Below are 25,691 nucleotides of genomic sequence, written 5' to 3'. Positions count from 1 at the left end.
CTACTGAGCTGGGACATGCCTCAGAGTTGGTTACTGATTTTCACTCATGCTACCCAGGCAAGCTGGGCCCTGATCATGCTTAGTTCATGAAGTGGATGAGGAATTAATACAAAAAAAAATAAGAGGAAGAAGGGTCTAGATTACAATGAGGGTGAGTCAATGGTGAAAGCCCCCACATCCATGGCCTCGTTCCCAGCACCATTATCATGTCAGGGGATGACTCCTGGGTCCCCATGACCCTCCCCTATGGTCCACAGCCCTATGGTGTAACCAGCCCTATCCAGGGCACAACCTACTGTGGGTAAGGAGATGAGAAGGAAGCTAACTTCCCATCTTCACACAGTGGCCACAATATCAGGAAAACTTCCAGGGACACCCAGAAGTCACATGAGGAATAGGAACCAGGCCCAGAGCATGTGGTGCATGAAGCATGCAGGGTGGAGCACACATGTGGGTCCAGATCCGGGTCCGGGTCCGGGCTAGTCAGGGTGTGTGCCCTGACATATTGCCACCGATATTGTCCACTACCCCCTCCAACTCTTCCTCTGTCCTCTGTTCATCCTTGCCCTCATCCTCTTCACTTGAATTCTCCACTATCCACCTCACTCTCAACCACACCCTTCCTCTTCACGCTGCCATGTGACTCCTCACCAACCTGTCCCACAATCCTTTCCAGGACATCACCAACTCATTTGATCGTGGCCCTGATGGCCCTGATATCCTTCCTCAGCCCCTCAAAACCTTGTATAGGGTCTGAGGACCCAACCTGGTGGCACTTGGGTGCCATTTCTGTGCCATGCTCAACCAGGTCACACCTCTGCTTCACCCGGGAGCATTCCTGCCAGGCCTTGCCAGGCCCCTGCATGCAGCGGACCTTCATCTGATGCACCTCAAACAAGAGGTCCTCTCTCACCTGGGTACCTCGACCTCAATGACTTGGCACTAATGAAAGAAACCATCAGTATTGTTCAAGTGAAAGATGAGTTTTCAAGAAAACAGGACTGCTTACCTTGTTAGGTGCTGAGCCCTGGCCTGATTCACTGCATGCCTCTTCTCTTGTCGAGCTCGCACCAACTCTTTCTGGGCTCTGGCCTGTTGCTCTCGTTTCTCCCACTCAATCCTCCTCCTTTCTCATTCTTCTGCCTCACATGCCTCGTGCTCCTCCTCCTCCCTCACCCATCATTCCTCTCCTTCTGGGCCCACAATCGATGCAGGTGATATTGTAGGAGGGCACAGCAAGTACCACACAAACAAGGCCAGAACCACGTTTTTTGAGGCTCCAACAAGCACCCTCAAGCCTCTGACACGTTCACAATGCCCACAGGACATTTCCACATTTTGTCCAATTTTTTTTCCATGCTTTTTTCTCAAGACTCATATTGCCACTTCCCCAAATTTCACGGTTATTTCATGAGCTCATTTATTTATTTCATTGTCACCTTGTGGTCCACCCTTTTTCCTTATTGTTCTTTAGCTGAGCTGCTAACATTCTTCCTGTTCCCATTGCCACCATCTATCGCCTATTTCTCTTATTTTTTGTTCTGATTTCTCTTTTTTTCTAATACACCCAGTTTGCATTGTACTTACAGTTGTTGGACCCCTCTTCTGTGCTACAAAGAATGTGGTGTTGAGTGATCCCTCCATACGTTAAATAAGCCTCCTGATGACTGTCCAAGAAGGACCAGGAGTGAGTACAGATTTATTGATTGATTGTCTAGCACCCAGACCATAGCACAAAATCAGCACTGTCACCACCCATCCTTTCCCTTTCTTCTGACCTGACTCAGACACTACCCCCAGGTCCCTACTCTTTTGCCTGGGCAGCCCTTTTGCCCAGTTACAGCATTTCTTTGTGCCTTCTCAGGCCTTTAGCCTGAGAAAAAGTTGGTCTTGGTTTTGTTGGAGGACAGCCTCGAAACATGTATTTACACACTTTCCTATTTTTCTGATTCCATTTCCGGTGCCTAGAGCCTGATGTTTCCACTTCCTCATCGTCATGTGATGTTCTTTCCTCATTTGTTTATCGGACTCTTCCGTGACCTGCTGTACAGTTTGGTAGAGAGCATCAGCACCACACTCAACTGGACCAATATACCCCACTTCAGACCTGACTTGTAGTGAGATCCTTATCCCCCCCTCTTTCCTGTTGCAAGTCTAGTTGGATAGACCCGTTACAACATTGTAGGCAGGATAATCGCCCACACGCAGACCCAGCTTGGATATCCATTTTCACCATTCAAGAATCATCTTCATTCGTTCCATAAATCGATACAAACTTGGTACCTAAAAATACTCCTAATTCCTATGAATCCGTCGATGTCAAGATCGTCCCAATCAGTGGAGATTTGGTGGAGTTAAGTGTTGGGGAGGTTGGCCATGGCGCAGGTCACAGGATCTGGTCATGTGCGGGCATGGGAAGTTCAGTTTAGGCAAGCGGGAAGTCAGAAAAGCATGCTTCACACATTCCCAAGGCATCAAATAATTGGGAAAAATGTTTTTTAGCCACGTAAAGGTTATTCCCAGCCACATTTCCAGTTTCGGGTACTAATTTTGTGAAATCATTGATAAATTCCCAATTTTCCTCATATTTTCACATTGTTACCATCATTTTGATATATTGGATGATATTCTTTTATTCTTCTGATGCCCTTTTCAAATATTTCGCTTACGATGGGGTCCAGGAGCCATATGGCACCAATATTTCCCATCAATCATTTCTAAAAATGTTTATTCTTTATAATCCTGTACATACTGGGATTGAAAAAAAAAAGTTCTCCCCTCCCCCAATTTCTCTAAGGTGCTAGGATGTGCTAGAGTTGGAGTGAGTGAGTGGAAATCCAACAGTAGGAATAAGGGCAGTGATCTAGCTCACAAAGAGTGGGTAGTGGACACTGAGCCCGGACCTTGCGGAAATCGCGGAGATCCCACACCAGAGTTAAGGATCAAGAACGTAGCGAGTCTAGTGGAGAAAGTAGAGTTTAGGGAGATGTTGTTTTGAATCTCCCATAATGGGAGATTGTGGTTTCTTTATAAACTGCTCGTTTTTCTTTATTGTCACTGCAGACACAACCTTGCCCTTGTGGGCATGTTTTGGCACCATAGGCGCTACCGAGTCAAGTTGTTATTGTGATGTGATAGTTTTTGTGGGTTGTGTTGTAGAACACACCTCATACACTTAAAAAAGTGAGGTCTCAGTGGGATTGCTCAGCACATGAGGCCGTAAGTGATACAATGGTGTGTATTTTATGGTGTGTGTAAGTGGTTAACCAGAAGTTACTGCTTACCCATGTGACTATATGTACATTGTAATTACATATGGCTTGGGGTTCAGGGCTATTGCCCTGACAAGGGGCTACACCACACACTGCACCACACCGGACCATTACCATATTTCCCCTTTTCACTGACCTGTTGGATACCAATCCAGTCCCTGTCCTTTCCTGTTTGCCTGCTGGGTTAGATCCCTAGCCCACTTACATTTCTGGCCTGTATGTAGGAGGGCACAGCAAGTACCACACAAACAAGGCCAGAACCACATTTTTCGAGGCTCCAACAAGCACCCTCAAGCCTCTGACACATTCCCAATGCCCACAGCACATTTTCACATTCTTTCCAATCTTTTTCCAAGCTTTTTTCTCAAGACTTGTATTGCCACTTCCCCAAATTTCACGGTTATCCACCATTTCCCCCATATCTCCACCAATTTTCCACCAATTCACACGATTTCGAGCTCTAAGGACAGAGATGGATCAGGAGAAGAGGATGAAATGACAGGACAGGAGTTAGGATGACGGATATGCGGTGGAGAAGTGAGATTGATGGTTGATATTGACCTTATGGGCCTCAATTATTGATTTTATTGTTGCCTTGTGGACATTTTTTTTGCCTTATTGTTTCTTAGCCGAGTTCTCAACATTCTTCCTGTTTCCATTGCCACCATCCATCTGCTATTTTTTTTGTTTTTTTGTTCTGATTTCTCCTTTTTTCTATATATACACCCAGTTTGCATTGTACTTACAGTTGTTGGACCCCTCTTCTGTGCTACAAAGAATGTGGTGTTGAGCGATCCTTCCATACGTTAAAGAAGCCTCCTGATGACTGTCCAAGAAGGACCAGGAGTGAGTACATGATTAGTGAGATTTTATTGATTATTTTCTAGCACCCAGACCACAGCACAGTATTGGCACTGTTGCCACCATCCTTTCTCCCTCCTTCCAACCCAACTCAGACACTACCCCCAGGTCCCTACTCTTTTGCCTGGGCAGCTGTTTTGCCCAGTTACAGCACTGCAAGTGGGAATCTGCTACAGGTCTCCAGAAAATGGAAGGTAGCACTCCAACTCACTCCCCAAAAACTAGGGAAGAAAGAGAAAAGGGGGCTAAAAGGGGTGTTGCAGTAAGTCCGTATAATCAACAGGAGGGGGGGGGGGGAATTTCGGGGAAATATATAACTCTGGTAACTCTTGCTTATCTTCTTTCTGTGGTGGATTTTCCTAAAGGTCATGATAGCCCTTTACCAATCGTGTGGCCACTCACAGCACCCAAGTACACAGACTTCTAAAGTAGTGGGAGGCGGAAAATCTCTGGTTCGTTTCAATCGCTATGTACATATACCCATACAGCAAACATACAATCTGTGAAAAGAGTCCGAAATATATGGTTTTGGCTGAGCTAAGCCTCCACCAACAATGGCGGTAAGGTTTGGCTGCCGTTGGCCTTGAATAAAATTCCAAACAACAAAGGAAATTGAAAAGAAAAACACAAACTTCCTCATACCACTCCAAAAACTGCATCAAACCTCCGTCCCTTTATCCCACTCGACTCTCCTCATCCATAGCTTTCTATCAATACCGATTTTGTGAAGTCTGGTGGAGATTTGACTGAGAACAGGAATTCTCAGAAACGGAATATATATCTTGATTATCTGTGCACAGGGAAACTTGGGCCAAATAATATGCCACAATTCCAAGACTCCTCTAATGTCTTCTTTAGCATTTGTATTATTTAACTAGCCCATATTCTCCTGGAATTTCACTGAGACTAGCTCGCACGTGAGCTTCCTCATAGTTCATATTGTCCCATGACTCCCGTCATGCCTGATAATCAGAATATCTCTACAACCACTGAACCGATTAGGGTGAAATTCAACACTGAGTATTTGGGCATTTTTCTCGATTTAATGACCCCAAGATCGTCCTCTTCCGTCAGCTTTTGACCTTGTTCTCATGGTCACGGTCAAGTGCACGGACTTTGCTCATGAGGACATCTCAGGTTGAATTTCTCCACCAAATCTCAACCAATTCCTTCGCCGAAAGGCTCATTCGGTTCGTACGAAAACCCTCTTTCTTCTTTTCTATTACTCCCCTCTATCATTCTTTCTTCCTAATAATGTACAAGGGCAGGAGCCCAATTTTTGACGTATTTGGTGCATCAGGTTCCATGAATTTGAGCACACCCATTATGCACTCCTACAGCGCCATAGCACATATATATATATAGATTCAAAACCTCAGACTCAGATTCAGCCTCAGTGTCAGCTGCACTCTGTGAGATCTTCTTGGAAGCCTTTCCATGCCTAGAAGTGCTGGAAGTGCTGGATTTCTGGGTTTTGGGAGCTGGGGGTGGCTTAGGGGCTTGAGACGAAGCCAAGTGACAAATCCTGGTGCTGCGATGCTGATTAGGTGCAAAGGGGTTGCCAAAGGGATGAGCCATAGCGGTTTATAGCCAATAGATGGGACTTAAGCACTGGGATAGCACAGAAAGGGTGTCTGAGGCAATCCCTGGATGTGGTGCAGCGATGACACAGTAACTTGTCACAGCCACAATCACGGTCACAATAAGTGCTCACCCTGGGTGCATGGCCATATCTACACCAAATCTCCATGGATTTTGGTGATTAAACTGGCTTTGAGAGAAATCTAGTGTTTCATGTAACCCAAAGTATTTTTTGTATTTTACAGTGAGCAAAGCAGAATAAGTACACATATAGTGAACCAGCTTATCCAAATTCCTTCATAACAATGAGATACAGAAAAAAAGCCTTAATTCATGTGACAAAAATGGTACCTACCACATAACATTTGATGGAGAATTGAAGGAGAGATAAATGGGGGAAAATTTAGGTTGCACTTGTGCACTCAAGTCATGTGCCACTCAGTCATGACTCTTCATGAAGGGTCATGAGCATTCATGTGCAGTTATGGGAATTTTTGGGCACACTCATGAAGAGTCATGACCATGCATGACCATGCATGGAGATTCTGTCAGGAATGTGTCAGATGCGTATCCAGGTGACCCACGAGGCGCGCAAAGTCGTCCAGGCTCATAAGGTCAGAGGGGTGGGACTTTAGCTTCAGTGACTTGGGTGGAGCACTGTGCTTTGTTCTTACGTTGTTGCCCCAATTTCAGTCAGGAGCCTTATGATGAGGAGAAGAGACTAGAGGGGGAATCCAAGTCGATATACAAACTGGGGTACATCCGGTGTAACCTACACACATTATAAACACAAGTAACTAAATAGGACCGGCCTGGAAGGAGTGGCGGATCAAGTGTGATATTAATGAATGAAGAAAGAAACAAATAGTTAATATCAGCAAACCTGGTCAACAAGAGGCAAGCAAGAAACAAAAGGAGGAACAATAGTCCGCAAGTGGACAAAAGAGAAAAGGCCATCTGGCCGTCTAGCAAGCCGTCTGGCTGGTGGGTGGACAACAATGAAGCAGGCAACCTAGGTTGGAAGGTATGTGCACGGGGGAGGAAGTGTGGATGAGGGTGACAGGTGGATGGATGGATGGATGGATGATGATGATAGCGGGCGGGACGGGCCAAGTGGCACTAGGACGCGTTGACAGAAGTGACAGATATGTCGGGTCGTGACAGATTCATGGCTCTGCATGAAGATTCATGGTCATGAACTTTCATGCTTGCCAAAAAAAATCGACTTTTTGGGTTGAAAATTAATATAAAGGTTCATGAACCTTTATGATGTTTCATGAAAATTCATGGGATCCATGAAGGTTCATGAAGTGGATTACACTTTTTGATAGTACCTCCCACTTCAGCTTGAGTGACCAGGGACATGCTCCCAGATTGGGTCTGTCACTATGCACACCCAGTCTACACCCTACTGGGCCCCCAGCACCAGATGCCCTACTGAAACCCCCCTGCCTTCTGATCCATCTGTAATGGTATTGTAGGCAGGAATCTCTGCCACCATACAAACAAGCCCAGAAATTGCAGTTCTGATGCACTGACAAACACCCCATACCCGATGCACCTCACACACAGTCCCAGGTACCCTTTTTACCCTTTCTCTATTTTTTACGATTTTTTCAATGCATTTCCAGCCCTACAGTCAAGATTCCCACACCTGTCAATGTAGGCCACCAATTCCAGTCATATCTCAAGAACCACTGGATGGATTTGAATGAAATTAGTACTGTTGGAGAGCTATGAGTGTTATAAAAATGGGGCCTAATTGGCCCATTTCTATAGCATTCGGGTGCAGGGGGCTGTGACATTGAGAATATGTTACAGTTAATGTAACAGGTGTTTTGGGTGTTAATTGTTGGTTTATTTACATGTCACATGATAATGTACTGTACAGAGGCCATAAGAGGCTAAAAATGGGAATTTCCCATTTCCATAACAATGAGTGAGGAGAGTCTATTCAAGTGGTGGGAAAAGGTTGTTGGTGTTGGAAGAACAACCTCAAAACCCATATTTACATATGTATATTTGTATCATAGACCTTCCTAATTAAGAGTCCACCATATTCTCATCCTGCCACCCTCAACTTGGTTTTCTCTATAGTTGGATGCTTGATTAGGAAGGATACTATTTCCATCATTCATTTTATTGTTTCTGATATTGTTTTCATTGCTTTTATTTGTATTTCATTTCCCTTTCCTTGCTATTCTGTGTCACCATAGAGGCTTATTTCTATTTGTCCCCTTTGCCCCATTCTCACTTATACTGCAGGTTTTCATGTATAGTACAGGTACAGAGGACTCCCCTGATGAGAAGGGACACCCCACCAAGTAACAAGTTGTTTGACAAGTTTAGTAACACCAGAGGGTGATGTATGAGATGTTACAGTGTCTCTGACTCCTGACGATAGTCCAGCATGACCAGGAGTGAGTACTGACTCTGTGAGATTTTATTGATTGTTTTCTAGCACCTGGACCACAGTGCAGTCTTGGCACTGTTGCCATTACCCTTCCTTTCCCCCCTTCCAACCTGATTCAGACACTATCTACTATTTGTCTAGGCAGCTCTTGTGCCCAGTTACAGTACAGCATCCCTGACAGTAGAAGAAGGCTTGAACTTCATCTCCCCTACCTTCCCTCTCTCCCCTGTCATGGTGACAGAAGATGTCATGAACCCACCCAGGGATAGATCCAATCGCTACCCAGGTGGGTGCTGTCTGGTGGAGCTTGGTGTTCTGGGTCATCTAATAGTGGGTCAGGGACTGACCAGAGGTGGGGCAGAGCTCTGAGGGTGATGGGGTGTTGAAGGGACTCAGCCACAGCAACTCAGAATAGAGAAATGCACCCATTATGTTCTCATTGTCCCCAATTTGTCAGGGGGGCTGTGTCAGGGGACAGACCCCGGGTCCCCATGACCCCTCTCTACAGTCCACAGTCTGGCCTGTAAACACAACCCATCTCAGGGCATGACTACTGTGGGTAAGAAAGTGGGAGGGGGGTTAACTTCTCACTTTCCCACAGTGGCCCAATATGGTGAAAACTTCTGGGGATACCCGGAAGTCACATGAAGGGAGGGAACTGGGCCTGGAGCATGTGGTGCATGTTGGAGTGCAGCGCACGTTCCAGAGGTTTCTGACCAGGTGACTTTCACCTGACCTGTAAATGAATACTTTTCCCTTTTCTATTATCGCAGAATTATCCGCTACCGACTATATGGACATACCTGCTCTTTCTATTCATTTCATTTTTCCTCAGTTCTCTGCACTATTCAGCTTGAGACTGAGGTCAGTACTTTCTTTCATTCTAATTTCCCTTCATATCTAAATGTGTATTATCTTTAGTTAAACTACGCTAGGTAATGTTAACAAGTTCTCCACGCTATTCAGCTTGAGACTGAGTTAAACTATGCTAGTATTTTCACAGTGTGTTGGAATATGGGATGGAGTAACCTCCCTGGCATAATGGGCGAGTAGTGTATGGATGCACGCTAGAGGTCCTGGGTTCGATACCAGGCTTGTCCATTTTATGTCATTTGTCCAGTCACCTGGTTTACCTCATTTGGATATCACGGAGTAAGTCCCGTGGGGCAACATGAAATTTCTTCACACAGAGCATGCAGGGTGGAAGCACACATGTGGGTGTGGGTGTGGGTGTGGATCCAGGTCCGGGTCCGCGCTAGTCAGGGTGTGTGCCCTGACAGGCTGGTGATGGAGGAACCAAGGCTACCAGCAGAAGGGGGCCTGAAGCCCCTCACTACTTAACAATGGGGGTGTTAGTGAGGGTCAATTGTTCATCATGCGATTCGTTGGGTTTTATACCAAGGTGCCTTTAGATGTGTCTGTTACTCAGTTCTTGGTTCAGAGTGTAGTAGCAGATGGGTAGATGTCCTGGAGAGAGTTTGGGTTCAAGGGCTTAAGACTTGATATTATAACTGGGGGGAACTATTTACTAGAGCAGTATGCATGTACATATAGCAGAGATAATTGGATCCAAAGGTAAACAAAGGTTACCAAGGGGAAAGAGATGTAAATATAACAGAATCCACAGGACAAATAAGGAATAGGTGAAAAGCCTGAATTATGTCTGAGGTTTGTGGAGTGGGAGGATTAGAAGCCAACTGAATGGTAAGGCCTGGGCCTGTCTATGAATGAGCAGGGGACTACAGGGGAAGATGTCTGGAAAGGTCCAGAGCCCAGAAGTTGTAGTCTGGAAGATTGGGGTTGTAGGAAATATCAAATGATAAAACAATATGACTGGAGGTAAGGTAGGAGTAGGGAGGTACTGGAGGTGTGGAGACTGGAAGTAAGAAGGAGGGTGGATAGGCAGTTGAGGTTTAACAACAAGCAGATAAGAGGTCCAAGGAGGTGGAGGTCTGGTAGGGGAGGTCTGGAGGTGATGCAGACATAGATGGGAGGCAGAGCAGGAGAAAGTCGAAAGAGGAGGTAATCCTCGGATCATTGGCATTGACCAGAGGCAGCAGAGGGAGATTGGGAGGGCTGGTAGAGGTCATAGGAGTTGTATAGGAATAGGGTGGAGGGAGGTAGAAGATCCAGGATATGACAGAAGAGCAATATGATGACCTGTTGGCCCAGTTCCAGGAACTGCAGGCCATTGTCAAGAGCCAAGTCCTGATCTGGGCCACACCCACATCCACACCTGTCCCCATGCTCTCTGAGAGTTTGAGATACTGGGACCCACCTTGCAGCTAGGCAATGTGGATCTGGTCAACCACTTTGAGCAGGAAATCAATGCCCAGCTCCATGAGAGCATTTACCACCTTCACCCCATGCCCACCACCTGGGCTGAATGGAAATGCGAAGCCATCCTTCTTGACAACCAGTGGCAAAGCTTTCAGGTGATGCAGCCATGCCTGCACCCAGACCCTTTCCCCTATCAACATGACCCCCACCAGCCACAACCCCTCCCTATGTGCCCTGTGGCTGCACCACCATGACCTGCACCTGGGCTGGTACCTGCACCCCCAACCCCTTCACCACTCCCTGCAGTGGGGACAGGCCTGCAACCCATGGACCTTGTGTTGGAGGAAGGGATCAAGTGATCAAACCATCAGGGAAGGGGTACCCCCCCTGGCATAATGGGCGAGTAGTGTATGGATGCACGCTAGAAGTCCTGGGTTCGATACCAGGCTTGTCCATTTTATGTCATTTGTCCAGTCATGCTGGTTTATGTCATAAGAATTTGGAGCTCCAGATAAGTCCAGTAGTTGCACCAGATACAAATTTCCTCACCTTGACCATTTGAGGACTGACTGTCATATCCATACAATCCTGACCTCCACTCCGGGCTCCCGGAACTCCGAACCTGTCTTCTGGAGTCCTACTTCCCTTCCATCACCTCCTCCTTGCCAACTCCCAAAAGGTTATCCCACCTCCAGCTCTGACACCACCTTCGGTCCGACTCTGGAACATTCCGGGTCCGACCCCAACCTCGACACCTTCCAGACAAATACGCAACACCTATGCTCCCGACTCTGGGCCTCCGCTCCGGAATCCCGTTCATGTCTCCATCTCCGGAACCTCTGGTCTTAGCTCCGACCTTGGACTTTGACCCCACCTCTGCTTATACCCATTGTATTGGTTGGCTCATTCCATTTAATTACATTTGCCAATATTCTGGAGTTTAACTTCCGAGTTCGGACTTTCTGGACTTACCTCGGACCTTGCAACTATTGCATTGTCCTATTCAATTCCGCTATTCTCCCTCATTCCTATTTGGGCTGCTGCTTCCTTTCTATTCAGTCAGCTAGCCATTCCCCACTCCCAACCTCCTTCCTTCCTCCTTGGGCCTTGGCCCTTCATTCCTCCTTTGAGAAACACCATTGAGTCAAACCCCTGACCCTCAGTGTTGTTCCTCTTTCCATCTCCCTTTGTCTCCTTTTGTCCTACCCTCGCTGTTACAAAAATGGGGCCGGAGGCGCCCATTTTCGTCCGTTCTTGACGCAGGAAAGTGGAAAGTGGAGGTGAGGTGGTTCATTAGGGTTTACAGATGGTTTCACAGCTGGTTTAACATGTAGTTTAACAGGGAGTGTGGCAGCGGGTTTTTCGTTGATTATTGATTGGTTAAACTATATTACTATATAAATCACATGATACAGAACCCATAAGAGTCTAAAATGGAAATTCCCATTTCCATAACACTCGCTCCTTTTGATTCCGGACCCCTCCTTATATACAATGTACATAGTAACTTGTAACCTCAGTCCGAAATCGACCTGAATTCCCCCCAAGAGACTTTCCCTCTGCTAGATCCAAAATTAGGGACCCCCAGGACAACCAGCAATGGCACAGCGCTCCGCCTGAGTCGCTGAGGCCGAGGTCCTTCCACACTAAGTCTCCGATTCCACTCCAGAGTCGTCTGAATCCACCCGGTTCTAACACTAACCAGAGATGGAGCAGGCTATGTTACAACTGTAATGCCCTAGGGCATGTCACATGAGACAGCCCACACCCTGAGTCTGATGCCTGCACCCAGAGGACCTTTGAGCATTGATGGAAGGGCTTAAGGGACAATTAACAGAGAAGGTGGAAGAGGGGGAGCCAGGGCCAAGCCCCCAGGAGGATTTTCAGGAAGGTGGCCAGTGAAGGATGCATCCTAGCCACCTGGAGAAGATAGTTCATGTAAGTACTGCAATGTGCATCAGTGCCCAAAATTCCATTGAATTATTGCAAAGAAGAGGGGAAAAAGCACATCCTCAGCCCATGAGAATGAGAGGATCCAGGAGGCAGTGCCAGAAGTGGCAGTAACCCTGCCTGCTATATATGTCCTCTCCAAGCAATCCCCTGATCTCTCAACCTCACTGTGAAGTTGACCTCCCTGACCTCCTTCACCTCAGTGTCCATGTCAGCACTCCTGGACTCAGGAGTCACTGGGAACTTTGTGAGCCCCAAGTTCATCTGGAAGCACAAACTTGAGACAACCCTGTCAGAACATGTCAAGGAGGGAATGAGCATGTCTGGACCTTTCCCTGGAAGGGAGGCTGGAGGTAGAGGACAAGTGGAGGGACCATGGCCTCAGCAACTTGGAGAGGAGCACTGTGCCAATGTTTGGTAACACTAGTGTTGGGTCCTTAACTTCAGAATGAGGGGGCACAAACTCTGGGGGGATCTAGTCATTGATTTTGCACTGAAGTGCCATCAACTACAGTACTTATATACATAATACAGGAGAAATGTAAGAAGAAAGGGAAAACCCAAGATGGACTTACCCACTTGCTGGGTTGGTGAGCTCATGAGAGAATCACCTTATCAAGCATGTGGAGTGGGTAAATGAAGGGTGGGATTAGTGACAGCTATTGGATAATGGGAAAACCTTTGCAGGGTTGGCAGAGGTCCTAGGAGGTCCGTAGTAATGTTGGATAGATAGAAGTATTAATAAACTTCTATGATGAGGATATGGGCTACTGGAGAAGGTACCAGAGGTGAACTGGATGTATGCCAGAGGATATGGTGGAGGTGAGGGAGAGGACAAACCAGAGGTGAACCAGAACAGTGGCAGAGTAGGTTGGAGGTTGGGCAGAGTTGGTATGGATTCCATCCTCTGCCACCACATTCTGTCACCTCCAGACATCACCAATCTGCTCTTACCAACCTTGGAGCCCCCAAATCCCATATTCCCCTCCAAGCACTCTAATCAACCTCTCACCCCACCTCTCTGGGTGACACTAAGGCAAGGACTGATCTAGAGGTCTTCTTACTGATGTTCTTTGTCGTAATACTCCCTACTAGCTTGGGAGGGGCAAACTCGGTGGTTTCTAATCCAAAGGAAAAGGTACATAGATACATCCTCATGTACAGGTATATATGAGAAATGATCAAATAAAAATGAAGGAAAATATCCGATGAGTCCCATGTACTCAGGTGGATCATATGGGCAACAAACAATATCGGAAAACGGAAGGGAAAACAATAATCAAGAAAACAATAAAGCAATAAATGATTTCCAGCCAAAAAATACCCAACTCTATCCATCGCCAATGAACTCCCGCTAATCATGGATCCTAATACTCCTAAATGACGCGTTTTCAACGGTACCAATACCATCCAAATCAGTACAGTGGTTGCTGAGATAAGTGAAATTCAGTGTGAGTGTGGCCACGCTGCTGGGTGGGCATGGGAATTTGGTCTGTGGGGACTAGGAATGTGACTGAAAAAATAGGAAAAAATCGTGGAAGGGTAGAAATGGTATATGAGGACGTGTGTGATGTGTTTCGTGAAGTGGGGATGTGCTGGGATGGGGAAATCGCGATATTCGGTTTGTTTGGGCAGTACTGGCTGTGCCTGCCTACATCAGGCCTAGCTCTTTATCATGGTCCCTCACGATACCCTCAAATCTAAACATGTCCATCGTATGCAATCCACAGGTCCTGGGGACTCCAACCAAAATAAATGTTGTGTGCATAAATAGTATGCTTATGACATATCCTCATTGTGCACAGAGGTATTGTCAATGGGTATATTCAGTCCTGGACTCAGACTTCACTTTGCTACTGCTATGCATTGCATCGTATGAAATCACTCCAGCCATTTCAGGAGGCTTCTGCTTTTGTCTGCGCATGGAACTACACTGGAGATCTCAACTGCATCAAGAATGCTAGCAGACTCAACACTTCGCACTTCAGCAAGTTTGTCAACACTAGAACTTTGGTTGAGCAATGAGGGCTTGCATTCCCATCGTAGTGGCCATCATCTATGTCGCTGGGATTCACTGGGGCAACATGTGTCCTCATATCCTTGGTGGCTTGGATGCTGCTCACCGCAAGGAAGCAATCACTTGTAGTGATTCTGACATCGCAATACTTTTCTCTGGGGACAGATCGACAACAATCGTGTCATATATGTGACTAGGCACTACTTGGGGCCTCTATTTGGCTAACAGCTGTGCATTACACATATGAAGTGGTGTGGAGGTATGCATAGCCCAGTTCGCAAAAGTTGAGTCTGGGACATTGGACTCTGCCTCCAAATTCTGGGGCACTAAACTCGGTTGCTGGCATGCAACGACTCTTGGAAACGTCTAGCTCAAAGCTTTTCATGGAATCGTCATCAAGAGGAGTGCTGGGGCTGGAGGCCTTAGCTCTTTTAGCAGTGCGCTCTTGCATCATCTCCTCAACTCCCATTGCTGGAACTTGGCCAAAACCGTCTGGGATCTCTTCTGGTACTGAGATCGGTGTCATATGAGACCAATAGAGCTCGTCACTGAGGCTGGGAGGCCTTAGCTCTTTTGATTTAAGCTCAGTGCACTCTTGCGCTACTGTTCTGACTCATGCTTTGTCCAGCTTGCCACCAGGGAGGAGTGGTGGTATAGTGGTAACACCTGCCAACCAATCTCTTGCTGGCGTTTGCCGATTGAGAGGATGTTGGTTCAACTCTCCTGCCGGGTGGTTGCAATTCCCCAAAGAATCAAGAGGCACGTGTTTATGCGTCTGGCCAACAATTCCCAGGGTTGGCTACATGATTAGTTAATCACCGGCTTCTCCACTACCAATTACATTGAGTATAGAAAAGGTTCATATCATATGACTAAGTCTTCTATTCACTACCCGAAAGGGGCCTCTCATGGGGACAACCAGCCAGGAGTTAGGAGTTCAATTGGCATGGCCCCAGACGCTCTATAGGGGATCACTTGCAGCATAACAGGCTCATGTGATATGGTCTACCACTGTCACAATTCAGAAGAATTTGGATTGTTCAGTCGCAAATCCGGGCATTGGTGAACAATGTTGGTGTTATCTGGGAGCTTAGAATCATGTGGAACTTGAGTATAGAAACATGTATGATAATATGCCTTGGGCCTCGCCCCTTCCCCTTGGCACCTTAATCGGGCAGCCTGTCTGGGAAGTAAAATATCGAGAATTCACACTCCAGCTTGCCACCAAACTTGCTTGTCATGTCTGGTGTGGACTCTCCGATGACTACAATGTGTTCTTGAATGATGAGAGAGTGCTCTGATGTCTCTGGTTTGCAAATGTCAACCTGGAACTCGGTGACTAACATGCAATTGGCCACTTGAGTCAACTCAGACTCACATGCTCGTGTTGGAGGAAGGGATCAAGTGATCTCCCAAACCATCAGGGAAGGGGTACCCCCCCCCTGGCATAATGGGCGAGTAGTGTATGGATGCACACTAGAAGTCCTGGGTTCGATACCAGGCTTGTCCATTTTATGTCATTTGTCCAGTCATGCTGGTTTACATCATAAGAATTTGGAGCTCCGGATAAGTCCAGTAGTCGCACTGGATACAAATTTCCTCAGCTCGGGCCAGCTCATTGCCCGCATTCTGGTTCATGCTTAAGACCTTGTCTGGGTCTTTCTCAGGTGGACATTCGTATCCATCATCAAAGAAATCGGGTGGGCATGGAGTACCAGCGCACTCAAGCGCTTCCATGGAATCAGCACAAAGTTCAACAGTGGGATTTTTCGTCATCATGTAACCTTGATGTATGGCAGCATAGTGATAAATCAAATAATTGACTCGTTTTTCATGTGGCACAATGGCAGGAATGGCTTCGTGTGAGATAGTGAGTCCGGTGTATTCAGGCATTTCACTGTCAACTGCAGTGTCATCGGATTCATATCCAGAATCCCAAGTGAAATACTCCACTGGGTCAGCGATCTGTGAGACTTCACTAAGGTACACAGTGTTGTCTTTAGTCGCATCCTCATGTACAACTTGCAGTATGGCTGTGGTGTGCTCAGCACCATCATTCTCTTCGTGCTTGGTCTCTGCACTTGAAACTATCACTTCATTCTTAACCAGTCTGGTGTTTATGTGCGAACTAAAAGAGTCTGAGGCTCTAAGGCTTTCGTCTGGCTTGGCTCTGAACTCATGGCACGTCTGTGCTGCACAATCTGGACTCAATCCAAGCTTTGTGCTAGCTGGATTTCTTGGGTATTCAAAATTGACGGCTGCAACAGCTGGGTCAACTACTTGGACTACCACTACACTTCTCTGGACTGGACTGGGATGCGTGTGATCGTGTTTTCCCATCAGTGTGCAATCCTGAGGCTCAATCTCAAAGTCCCCACTGAACTCAGGTTCAAGTTGTGCAGAACTCTGGCTGGCATGATCTTGTATTCACATGGAATGAAGCGCTGGGAATCTCCCTGCACTTCTGGAATGGCTCTGGTCATGTTGAGCTCGATTCCTGTTGGAATTTGCACATGGTCTTTTAGGGAAACCTAAAAGTTGGACATACTGGGAATCGAACTCCAGTCTTCTGGATTGTGAACTCAGTGTGCACAGCCATTACACGATACGCCCTGTTAGGCTGAGGTGGTTATTTCAACAATTCCAGGATCAAACAGATAGAATTTCGCCATCTTCACTAACTGGGCACTTATTCTGCGATATGCAGGGCTCTGGCCATGATCAGGCACTGAGGCGCTGCTCTCTTTTGGTTCATATGATGGATGATAGCAATCATCTGGCATCAAATGTCCATTTGCATCATGCATAACTGCAAATTCCAACTCAAACTCTGAGATCGGATTGTATGTGGTCACTTTCTTGAATGTGAGCAACACTCCAGGCTCAATTGTTGATGAGCGACAATTGATCTCGGAGCTGGACTATGAGTAAATACTCAGTCTTAGCCAATATGCGTGAAGAACTGAATATATTACCAATGAGTAAATACTAGAGGTAATATACTGTCAGGGCCCGGCCCTCGTTCTGCGACAGACCCAGGGGGATCCTCCTGGTCGCTGGGGTATCTAGTCCCAGTCTGAGATCTTCAAACTCACTGAGGGGGCTAGCCCCAGCCTTCACAGGAAATGAGTTGAGAAGAAGGGTAACCTTCTCAACCTCCTGTGAAGCCGCTACAAATGGGAGTCGGGAACTATACAGTTTTTGGCTCTTTGCTGACTTTCCATAATTGGCACCCCCCCATGGGAAGATTCTGGGCGAGTTACTTGCCCAGAACGTTCCCACGGGTCTGCATGCATGCGGGATTGTGAAACAGTGAAGGGAAAAATAGGAGAAAATGGGGGAAGGGTACCTGAGGGTGTGTGGGGTCAGGGGCTGTGCCCTGACATATACATAATATAAGTTACAATGATAAAACAGTAACTAACCTCAGTCTCAGCCAATATGCGTGAAGAACTGAGGGAAAAGGAAAAGAATTCAAAAGAATGAATATATCCGTGGCCGGCACAGATTAGTCCAAAATAATATAAAAGAGAAAAGGTGTTGTGACTAAGAAGTCACATGGTGAATTCTGGGCGAGTTGCTCTCCCAGAATGTTCCCATGCTAACACAGGAATGTGGCTGTCCAGGCCAACTCCGCTGGACATAGCACACAGATCTCCAACATCAATGCTTGTCACAAGAGTGTCTACTGTTGTAATGTAGGGATTCCTGATAAGGCAATCCACTTACTTCAGCGGTTATACTTGCGAGACCAGAGGTAAGCTAGAAACTTTTCTGATAATTTTGCTCAATGCACATCTGTGTGTATTTATACATACACGAAATGTATTACAATGATATTATATGTAAAATAAGTAACTGTGCAAGCGCGCATACACAAGCACAGACTAAGCAGGAATATTCTGGCAATTTCCCACAACAATCCAGAATCCCCCGGAAGGTTCCGGTGACTCGTGACTTCAACACTCCCCCTCAAGTCATGTATCCTGTACAATAACAGATGCAAACTTAGTGAATAGATCTTTGGGAAGTGGCTTTGTGAAAATGTCAGCCAAGTTGTTGGATGAGCAGACATGATGAATTCTGAGATCACCATATTCAATTAATTCCTGAATAAAGTGATGCCATATATCAATATGTTTGCTCTGGCCATGAAATTGGGGGTCATGAGTTAATGCAATAGTCCCACAATTATTGTTGTTGAGATTGAATGGGCGCTCCGCATTGAATCCGAGTTCCCAGATGAGCATTTGGTGCCATAGTATATGGTGTGATGTGTGACTTAAGGAAACATACTCGGCTTCCATAGTCGATAGGGCGATAGTCCCTTGCTTCTTAGTGCTCCAGGCAACAGCTCCCCCTGACATGATGAATAGGTTACCAGAAATAGATTTCCAGTCCTTTTGTTCTGCCCAATCTGCATCTGCATACCCAATTGCTGTTAATCCAGAATCCGATTTTGAATAGGTAATTCCGTGATTGATTGTCCCCTTTAGGTATCGAAAAATCCGTTTGACTCCAGAAATATGTTCCAGACCATAAGAATTATTGAATTGTGCAAAGTGATGAACAGTAAAGGCAATATCTGGGTGCGTGCATAATGCGGCCCACATAAGCGATCCAATCATTGTTGAATAGGGGTAATCTGGGCATGGGCCTGAGAACTTTTCATAGGCCTGTTTCGGGTGCATTGGGGTAGGCACTGGATTGGAATCAATCATTCCGGCACGTTCAATTATGTCGCAAATGTATTGTTCTTGCAAGATCATGATTGAATTGTTGCTTCGGTCTTGGGAAATTTTAATCCCAACAAAGTGATTCAATTCTCCAAGATCGCAGGTGTCGAATTTTGACTTGAGTTCATTTTTAATGAATTGAATATGATCTGCAGGGGCAAATATGGCAGAGTCGTCAACGTGGAAGGTGATAATTGATATTTTCCCATTTTGGCAACACCCATAAATGCAGGTGTCAGTGAATAAGCGCATGTAACTTAATTTGGTTAATGCCTTATGTAGTCATCAGTTCCACACCTGCCCTGCCTGTTTAAGGCCATACAGAGTCTTGTTTAGGTGAAGGACCCTGTTCAGGCTGTCCTCATACTTCGGGATTTGCTTCATGTATATTTCCTCCTCCAATTCTCCATTCAAATATGCCCCAACAACATCCATTTGATGTATTTTGAGGTCCAATTGAATTGTGATAGCCAATAAAACCCTGAATGACTCTAGTTGCATTACTGGCGAGAAGGTTTCATCAAAATCCATTCCTGGAATTTGACAAAATCCCTGCACGACGAGCTGGGCCTTGTATTTCATTATTTCCCCTTCTGTATTTCTTTTTGTAGTTAGGACCCATCAGCAACCGATAATTCTACAATCTGCTGGCAGAGGGACCAATTCAAAGGTGTTCAACTTTTGAAGTTGGGCCACTTCGGCATCCATTGCCGAGCGCCAATCCTCAGCATCATAGCATTGTAATGCCTCACGGATATCCGGGCTATCGGATTCTGTTGCAGCCATTGCATGTGCAAGGGAATTTTGATTTTCGGTTCTGACTGGTCCATGATCCATCCTAATCTGGACTAATGGGGATTGAATTCGTTTCAATTGGCTTCTTGTTCGGATTCCCATGTATTCATTTTGGCTATGCGATGAATTGGCTTCCGTTGCTTCCGCTTCTTTTGAATTGCCGGGCACCTGTTCTGCTTCTTTCTCCTGGTTTTCCATGTCCGACTGCAAATCATTTGACTGAGGCTCCCCCTCAGGTGGACTGGAAGCAGGAATTTCAACATTGGGGTGGGGGTTATGGGGATGGGGAAAAATAACATTCTTTGATTTTTCAATTACTCCACTTTCCGGCTTGTAGTAGTAAATTGTGTGTGTATTATCGGTCAATCCAATAAACCAATACTTGTTGAAACATGGGTCCAGTTTCCCCTTTTGGTCTTGGTCCGGTGCCCGAACATCTGACCCAAATATGTTATTTGGCCTCGCATTGAAAAACATCTCATAGGGAGTTTTTCCATCGAGTGCGCATGTGGGAGAGCAATTTTTTAAATAGCATGCATAAGCGATTGAATAGGTCCACAATGTTTTTGGCAATTTAGAGTCAAACAACATTGCGCAAGCATGATCCAATAATGTGCAGTTTAACCACTCTGCAATGCCATTTTGGGAAGAGGAATGTGGAGCAGTGGTTTGATGGAGTGTTCCTTGGTTGCATAAATGAGTAATGAATCTATTGTTCAGGAATTACATGCCACTGTTGAATTGAATGCATTTGATTTTGCGACTGTATTGAGTCCATAATCGGGATTCAAATTGTTTGTATGCCTCAAATGCTTTGGATTTCTCCTTACAGCTGATTCCAAAAAAATCGGCCGATTTGATTTCATCGAAAGAGATCAGGCAGGGTTCTCCCTTCCTAAAGAAGTTGGGCAGATCACACCCACGAAAGGGGTTTCCTTACTTGGATGGATCCACTTAGCGCTGGGGTCTTTGTTTTGGTGATGTGGCCTTTCTTGACATGGCATTTCTTGACATGGCGCATTTTGAGTGTGGGTGACTGTGCAATGGTACGGTGTGGCCACACGGTGGCACAATGTGACTGCATGGTACGTTGTGGCCACATGATGGCACGATGCTGACTACATGACATTGTATATAGGACACAGCAGAGATAGAGGCCAACACATTGCACACCTGTTCCTATCATCCAGCTCACCATGTCAAACGGCAAGGGACTTGACGATGGTGTGCCCTCTGCACCTCTGCCCACCCAAACACTGCAAGCCCGGACTGATGTTCCCCTCTTTCCTGGTCAATGGGGTCCTGTCGCAGTCTTCAACCCCACACCCACATATGTCAGCACAGTCCCGCTCCCCATTTCCCAACCTCAGGCATCCATGATGGAGCTATCCCAGTCGTCGTACCTAGGAGCCACGTGATAAGACAAAGGGAAAACAGAGGGAAAAACTGTCAGGGGACGGACCCCGGGTCCCCATGACCCCTCTCTACAGTCCACAGTCTAGCCTGTAAACACAGCCCATCTCAGGGCATAACTACTGTGGGTAAGAAAGTGATATAAACAAAGGGGCAAGTAGATACACTTGCCTACTGTGGGTAAGAAAGTGAGAAGAAGGTTAACTTCTCACTTTCCCACAGTGGCCCCAATATGGCGAAAACTTCCGGGGATACCCGGAAGTCACATGAGGTGGGATCCGGGGTCGGATCATGCGGCGCACAGAGCGTGCGGCGCAGGAAGTGCGTGGGAAGTGGAGCGGGTCCGGACGCGGGTCCGGGTCCAGGCTAAGTCAGGGTATGTGCCCTGACAAAAACCAACCACTATCTTTCCTTGGACACCCCTACAATATTGTTTAGATTTCAAGTACCAGTTTGCATTGAACACTATGGATCCGAAGAAGGAAGATGAAACTGTATACCTCGTCGACTCGAAGTCTCAACCACCACAAGAAGTGCTCGACGAAATTTTAACCAGGATGGCGGTGGACCTCTCTGCCCACCAGATCGGATATCGCCTGTCTGATGAGAAGGAATCCATTTGGACCCGCATCAATAGCACGGAAGATTTTGCCAATGCAATCAATGCTCAATGCGAGATTCAGTCCTGAGCATACAAGTCAAAAAAATTGCATATTATTAATAAGGTTTGTGTCTCATCATGCATATATATGCCAGTAAGCTATTCTTACAGTATGCGGGTCAAGGATGCAGTCAGAAAGGAACCTCGACCTGGAGGCACATCGACCAAGAAGCGCCGCACAGCCACAGCATCAAATGACCCACCATCCTCTGTTCGCCGAGCAATATATGAGGAGCTTTGCAGGAAACTCTGGTGTAGCAAGTGCACACGGCATTGCTACCACCACCCAGATGCAGAGTATCATCATTTGCATGTCAGCAACGAAGCACTTGCAATCTGGGTGAGCGCAATGGTATGTTCATTTGCACTCATACTTCCTCCTACTGGGACTAAAGAATCTCATAGGCTGATGGTGTCAAGGGTGTTTCCTTCACTCAGCCACCCAACAATCGTCTTTTCAGTGCCTCACCTCTCAAACCTCAACAAAATGGTCACCACTCCCGGAAGCGCTCACGTTCGGCCACCCCACCATCTCCCTCCCCAATGCTGATGAAGCGCAGGAAAGTTTCTGTGGACACTATGCATGATAAACGAGGGCTCTCAGGGAATGTGCAAAGGGCCAATCAACCTCCAAGTCACATTCAGGTCCGTCCCTCCGCTCGTTTACAGAAAGCACCAGTGGTGCTTGTTCCAGCAACTCCAGAGAAGACTGGTCCACGCATTGTAGAGCTCTCACCCAGCCCCATCAGGCGAGCCTCAACATCACAGTGCACTACCATTCCCCAAACCTCAACGAGCCAAAATCAGGGTCTCACTGCATCCCACTCTCGCGTGCAACACAGTGGCAAGCTCGGCATTCCGGACTCACCCACATCCATTTCCGTTATTGAAATATCCTTGGATACAAGCTCTCCGAACACACATGCTACTCTGCAACTTCCACCAGTGATGCATATCGATTTGGACTCAGACTCGGGATTTGACGAGGAATTGTGTGAAGTTAGTCAGGATGAAAAGCCCAATGATGAGCTGGATTGGGACCTGTTTTGATATATGAGTCCCTCCATACTCTTAGCCCTTGCATGTTGAACAAAAAGTCGTTGATGTTGATAAACAAAATATTTAATAAATCCAAAAAAAAACATTTTATTATCAACACTTTACAAGTAGCCAGAATGCCTGAACCATCCGTGTGCTTGATCACTTGTCACTGAGAACACAGCCCTTAGCAATAATTCTGTCGCTCGGTGGTGAGATTCAGAGGGAAACTCATTTTCAACATGGTTGCGATTCCTTCTCAGCCATTGCTTGATTGATGAGATTGCCTCCTCTATTGGGTTGAGATCAGGGGAATAGGGAGGAAGGAACTCAAGCCTAACACCTCTGCAGTATTGTTAGTGTGGTCAAGTCTGCCCGGGTTGGGAACTGTGCACACCATTCATCACACATCTCCAAAAGGGTGTCGGACTTGTGAATGGAGGCATTGTCCATCACAAGCACGGACTGGGGCTGAGGATATGGGTTCATGTGGACAAGAAGTGAGCCAATAAAGTCATTGAATGATTCGGCAGTATATGCGCCCTTCTGTATATCCGCATGAATGATTCCATTTACAGACATGGCGGGGAGGACAGAGTATCTAAGGAATAAGATCTTAGCATTGAAGTTGCCAGATATGAACCCAGTACAAACTTAGTGCCACAAACAAAGAAATCACGTCGGCAAGCCCTTTCCCCACATGGTGCCCAGCCATATTTGCGTGAGGATGTGTTGCAGTTCACCCCTGTCTCGTCTACAAAGACAAGTTGGTCCGGGCAGTAAGTTGTGCCCATGTACATCCTGAAATCAGCTCGCAGTTGATCATTACGCTCAGCTGCTGGCTTCTGGAGCTAGTAAATGTCAGAGTGTCAGTTTCGGAAGGTAGTGAGAGGGGGTCAATAAACCTTCTTCCTAGTGAGACCACACCTGTGCAACTCCCTTCGAATTGTTTGGACACTTGTCACAATTTCGAGTTCCTTTATGAGGGCTACTTGCAATTCGTCAAGGTATAGATCAGGTTTCTGCTCAACAAGGCTATCGAGAAACTGAGAATCATGAGCCAAAGATGTCCCATGAAGAAACGCGTAGTCGTGAAGTCACATTCACTGCATGAACACTGAGTACTCAGCATCGTCCTCAGGTCTCATCCCGGTGTATGTGGTACTGGTAAGGAGCAGCAAGCAGTCGATAGACAGTGCATACAGGTACTCCTGAGACTTGAGTGATCTCCTGCAGACTTATTTTCGAGGACATGAAGACCAGAATGTCTTTTGCAGTGCGCTCAAGATGTTTCCCCATGCTGACTAGATCGAGGGGGGAGACAATATGCTCACACGCATTTATTTTATTTTATTTTATTTTTACGGAGTTCCATGGTACCATTGGGTCAGCCGACTTGCACTCAAAAATAGCTCAAAGTTGCCATTTCTGTCAGAGAATGAATCTCCCTAGATCTCTTTTGATGAAATCAAATTGGCCAATTTTTTTGGAATCGGCTGTAAGGAAATCGACCATGGAGAAACATGTTGCAGCATCCGTGAATGAAATAAAATAATTGACCCCCCCCTTTTCCCATGACTTGTGCTGGTCCCCAGAGGTCAGTAACAATAAGTTCCCCAATTTCCCAGTACTTTGTATTGGATTTCTGGGGCACCAGTTGCACTGTGGATTTACCTTGAATGTATGCCTCGCATTCAAAGTTTAATGGGGATGGGATTATTTTCATTCCATCAACATTTCCCTGTTCCATCATTGTTTTGAGGGGCTGGGTGCGATGTGCCCCATTGCCCTGTGCCACTCCTCCCATGTTCTTCCTTCCTTGTCCCCTCCTGTAGTCCCTGCCATCACAATCAGCTGCTTTAGAATAGACATGTTCATTTTATACAATGAATTGCCATTTGCTTGTCCTGTGCATAATTCTGATCCGTCCAGTGTGAACAATTTGATTTGGTCGGATTTAATTTGAATTGTTCCACCTGCACAGTCAAAACATCGCAAGGATAATAGGTTACCATCATTTGATGGGATATGGTAACAGTCCCTAAGCATGGCTGTATGGGATCCTGAGTCCAATTGCATGGTAACGAGAACAGTTCCATGGCCTTGGATTGGAGTTCTAATTCCTCCAACTCCATTTAAGAATTGGCCTGAAATGGGATGGTATTCATTGAATGAACTGCGATCCTGAACTATATGGTGATTCACGCCGGAATCACCAATCCAAGAATTCCCGAAATGCATATTCGCTCCAGCAAAGGCAAATGATTGCGTATCATTTCCATTGTTGGACGCGATATTTGCATTTTTCTCTCCACCCTTCCGCTTTTCATCTGCAATCTTTTTTCAGCACTCCTGTATCCAATTGTCAGGGCACACACCCTGACTAGCCCAGACCTGGACCCACGTCCGGACCCGCTTCCACCTGCCACACTTCCCGGATGCGTGCACGCTCCATGCACCACATGCTCCGGGCCCGGTTCCTACCCCTTTATGTGACTTCCAGGTATCCCCGGAAGTTTTGCTGATATTGTGGCCACTGTGGGAAGATGAGAAGTTAGCTTCCTTCTCATCTCCTTACCCACAGTAGTAGATTGTGCCCTGGATAGGGCTGGCCAGACCTGAGGCTGTGGGCCATAGGGGAGGGTCATGGGGACCCGGGAGTCGTCCCCTGACA

At 46.5% G+C, this 25,691-nt stretch overlaps 3 protein-coding genes and 1 non-coding gene across 4 annotated transcripts; 2 read left to right on the top strand and 2 right to left on the bottom strand.

Moving 5' to 3' along the window:
- Positions 1–14,837: 14,837 nt before the first annotated feature.
- On the bottom strand, positions 14,838–17,145 carry EI90DRAFT_3096104 (uncharacterized protein; the record flags this gene model as incomplete). The annotated part of the gene is made up of 5 exons (XM_039062526.1): positions 17,022–17,145; positions 16,753–16,874; positions 15,967–16,726; positions 15,600–15,755; positions 14,838–14,986 (listed from the first exon to the last, which is right to left on the bottom strand). Coding segments are annotated over exons 2-5 (1,104 nt in total), but the record flags the coding sequence as incomplete, so codon positions are not given.
- EI90DRAFT_t312 lies at positions 16,914–16,987 on the bottom strand. The gene has a single exon. It is a non-coding gene; the product is annotated as a tRNA-Val (tRNA).
- A 4,464-nt stretch (positions 17,146–21,609) lies between the features above and the next one.
- Positions 21,610–22,007, top strand: EI90DRAFT_3138214 (uncharacterized protein; the record flags this gene model as incomplete). The annotated part of the gene is made up of 2 exons (XM_039064889.1): positions 21,610–21,694; positions 21,757–22,007. 2 exons carry the CDS (start codon positions 21,610–21,612, stop codon positions 22,005–22,007), a joined length of 336 nt encoding a protein of 111 aa, XP_038907824.1.
- A 97-nt stretch (positions 22,008–22,104) lies between these two features.
- EI90DRAFT_3023512 (uncharacterized protein) lies at positions 22,105–23,029 on the top strand (the record flags this gene model as incomplete). Its single annotated transcript, XM_039057874.1, has 3 exons — positions 22,105–22,319; positions 22,441–22,624; positions 22,649–23,029. 3 exons carry the CDS (start codon positions 22,105–22,107, stop codon positions 23,027–23,029), a joined length of 780 nt encoding a protein of 259 aa, XP_038907823.1.
- Positions 23,030–25,691: the final 2,662 nt, after the last annotated feature.

This window comes from Cantharellus anzutake (genome assembly GCF_015039405.1).
Source record: "Cantharellus anzutake strain C23 chromosome Unknown EI90scaffold_216, whole genome shotgun sequence".
Lineage (NCBI taxonomy): Eukaryota > Fungi > Basidiomycota > Agaricomycetes > Cantharellales > Hydnaceae > Cantharellus > Cantharellus anzutake.
The sequence above is the reverse complement of the archived record's forward strand: the minus strand, read 5'-3'. Positions and strand labels throughout refer to the sequence as shown.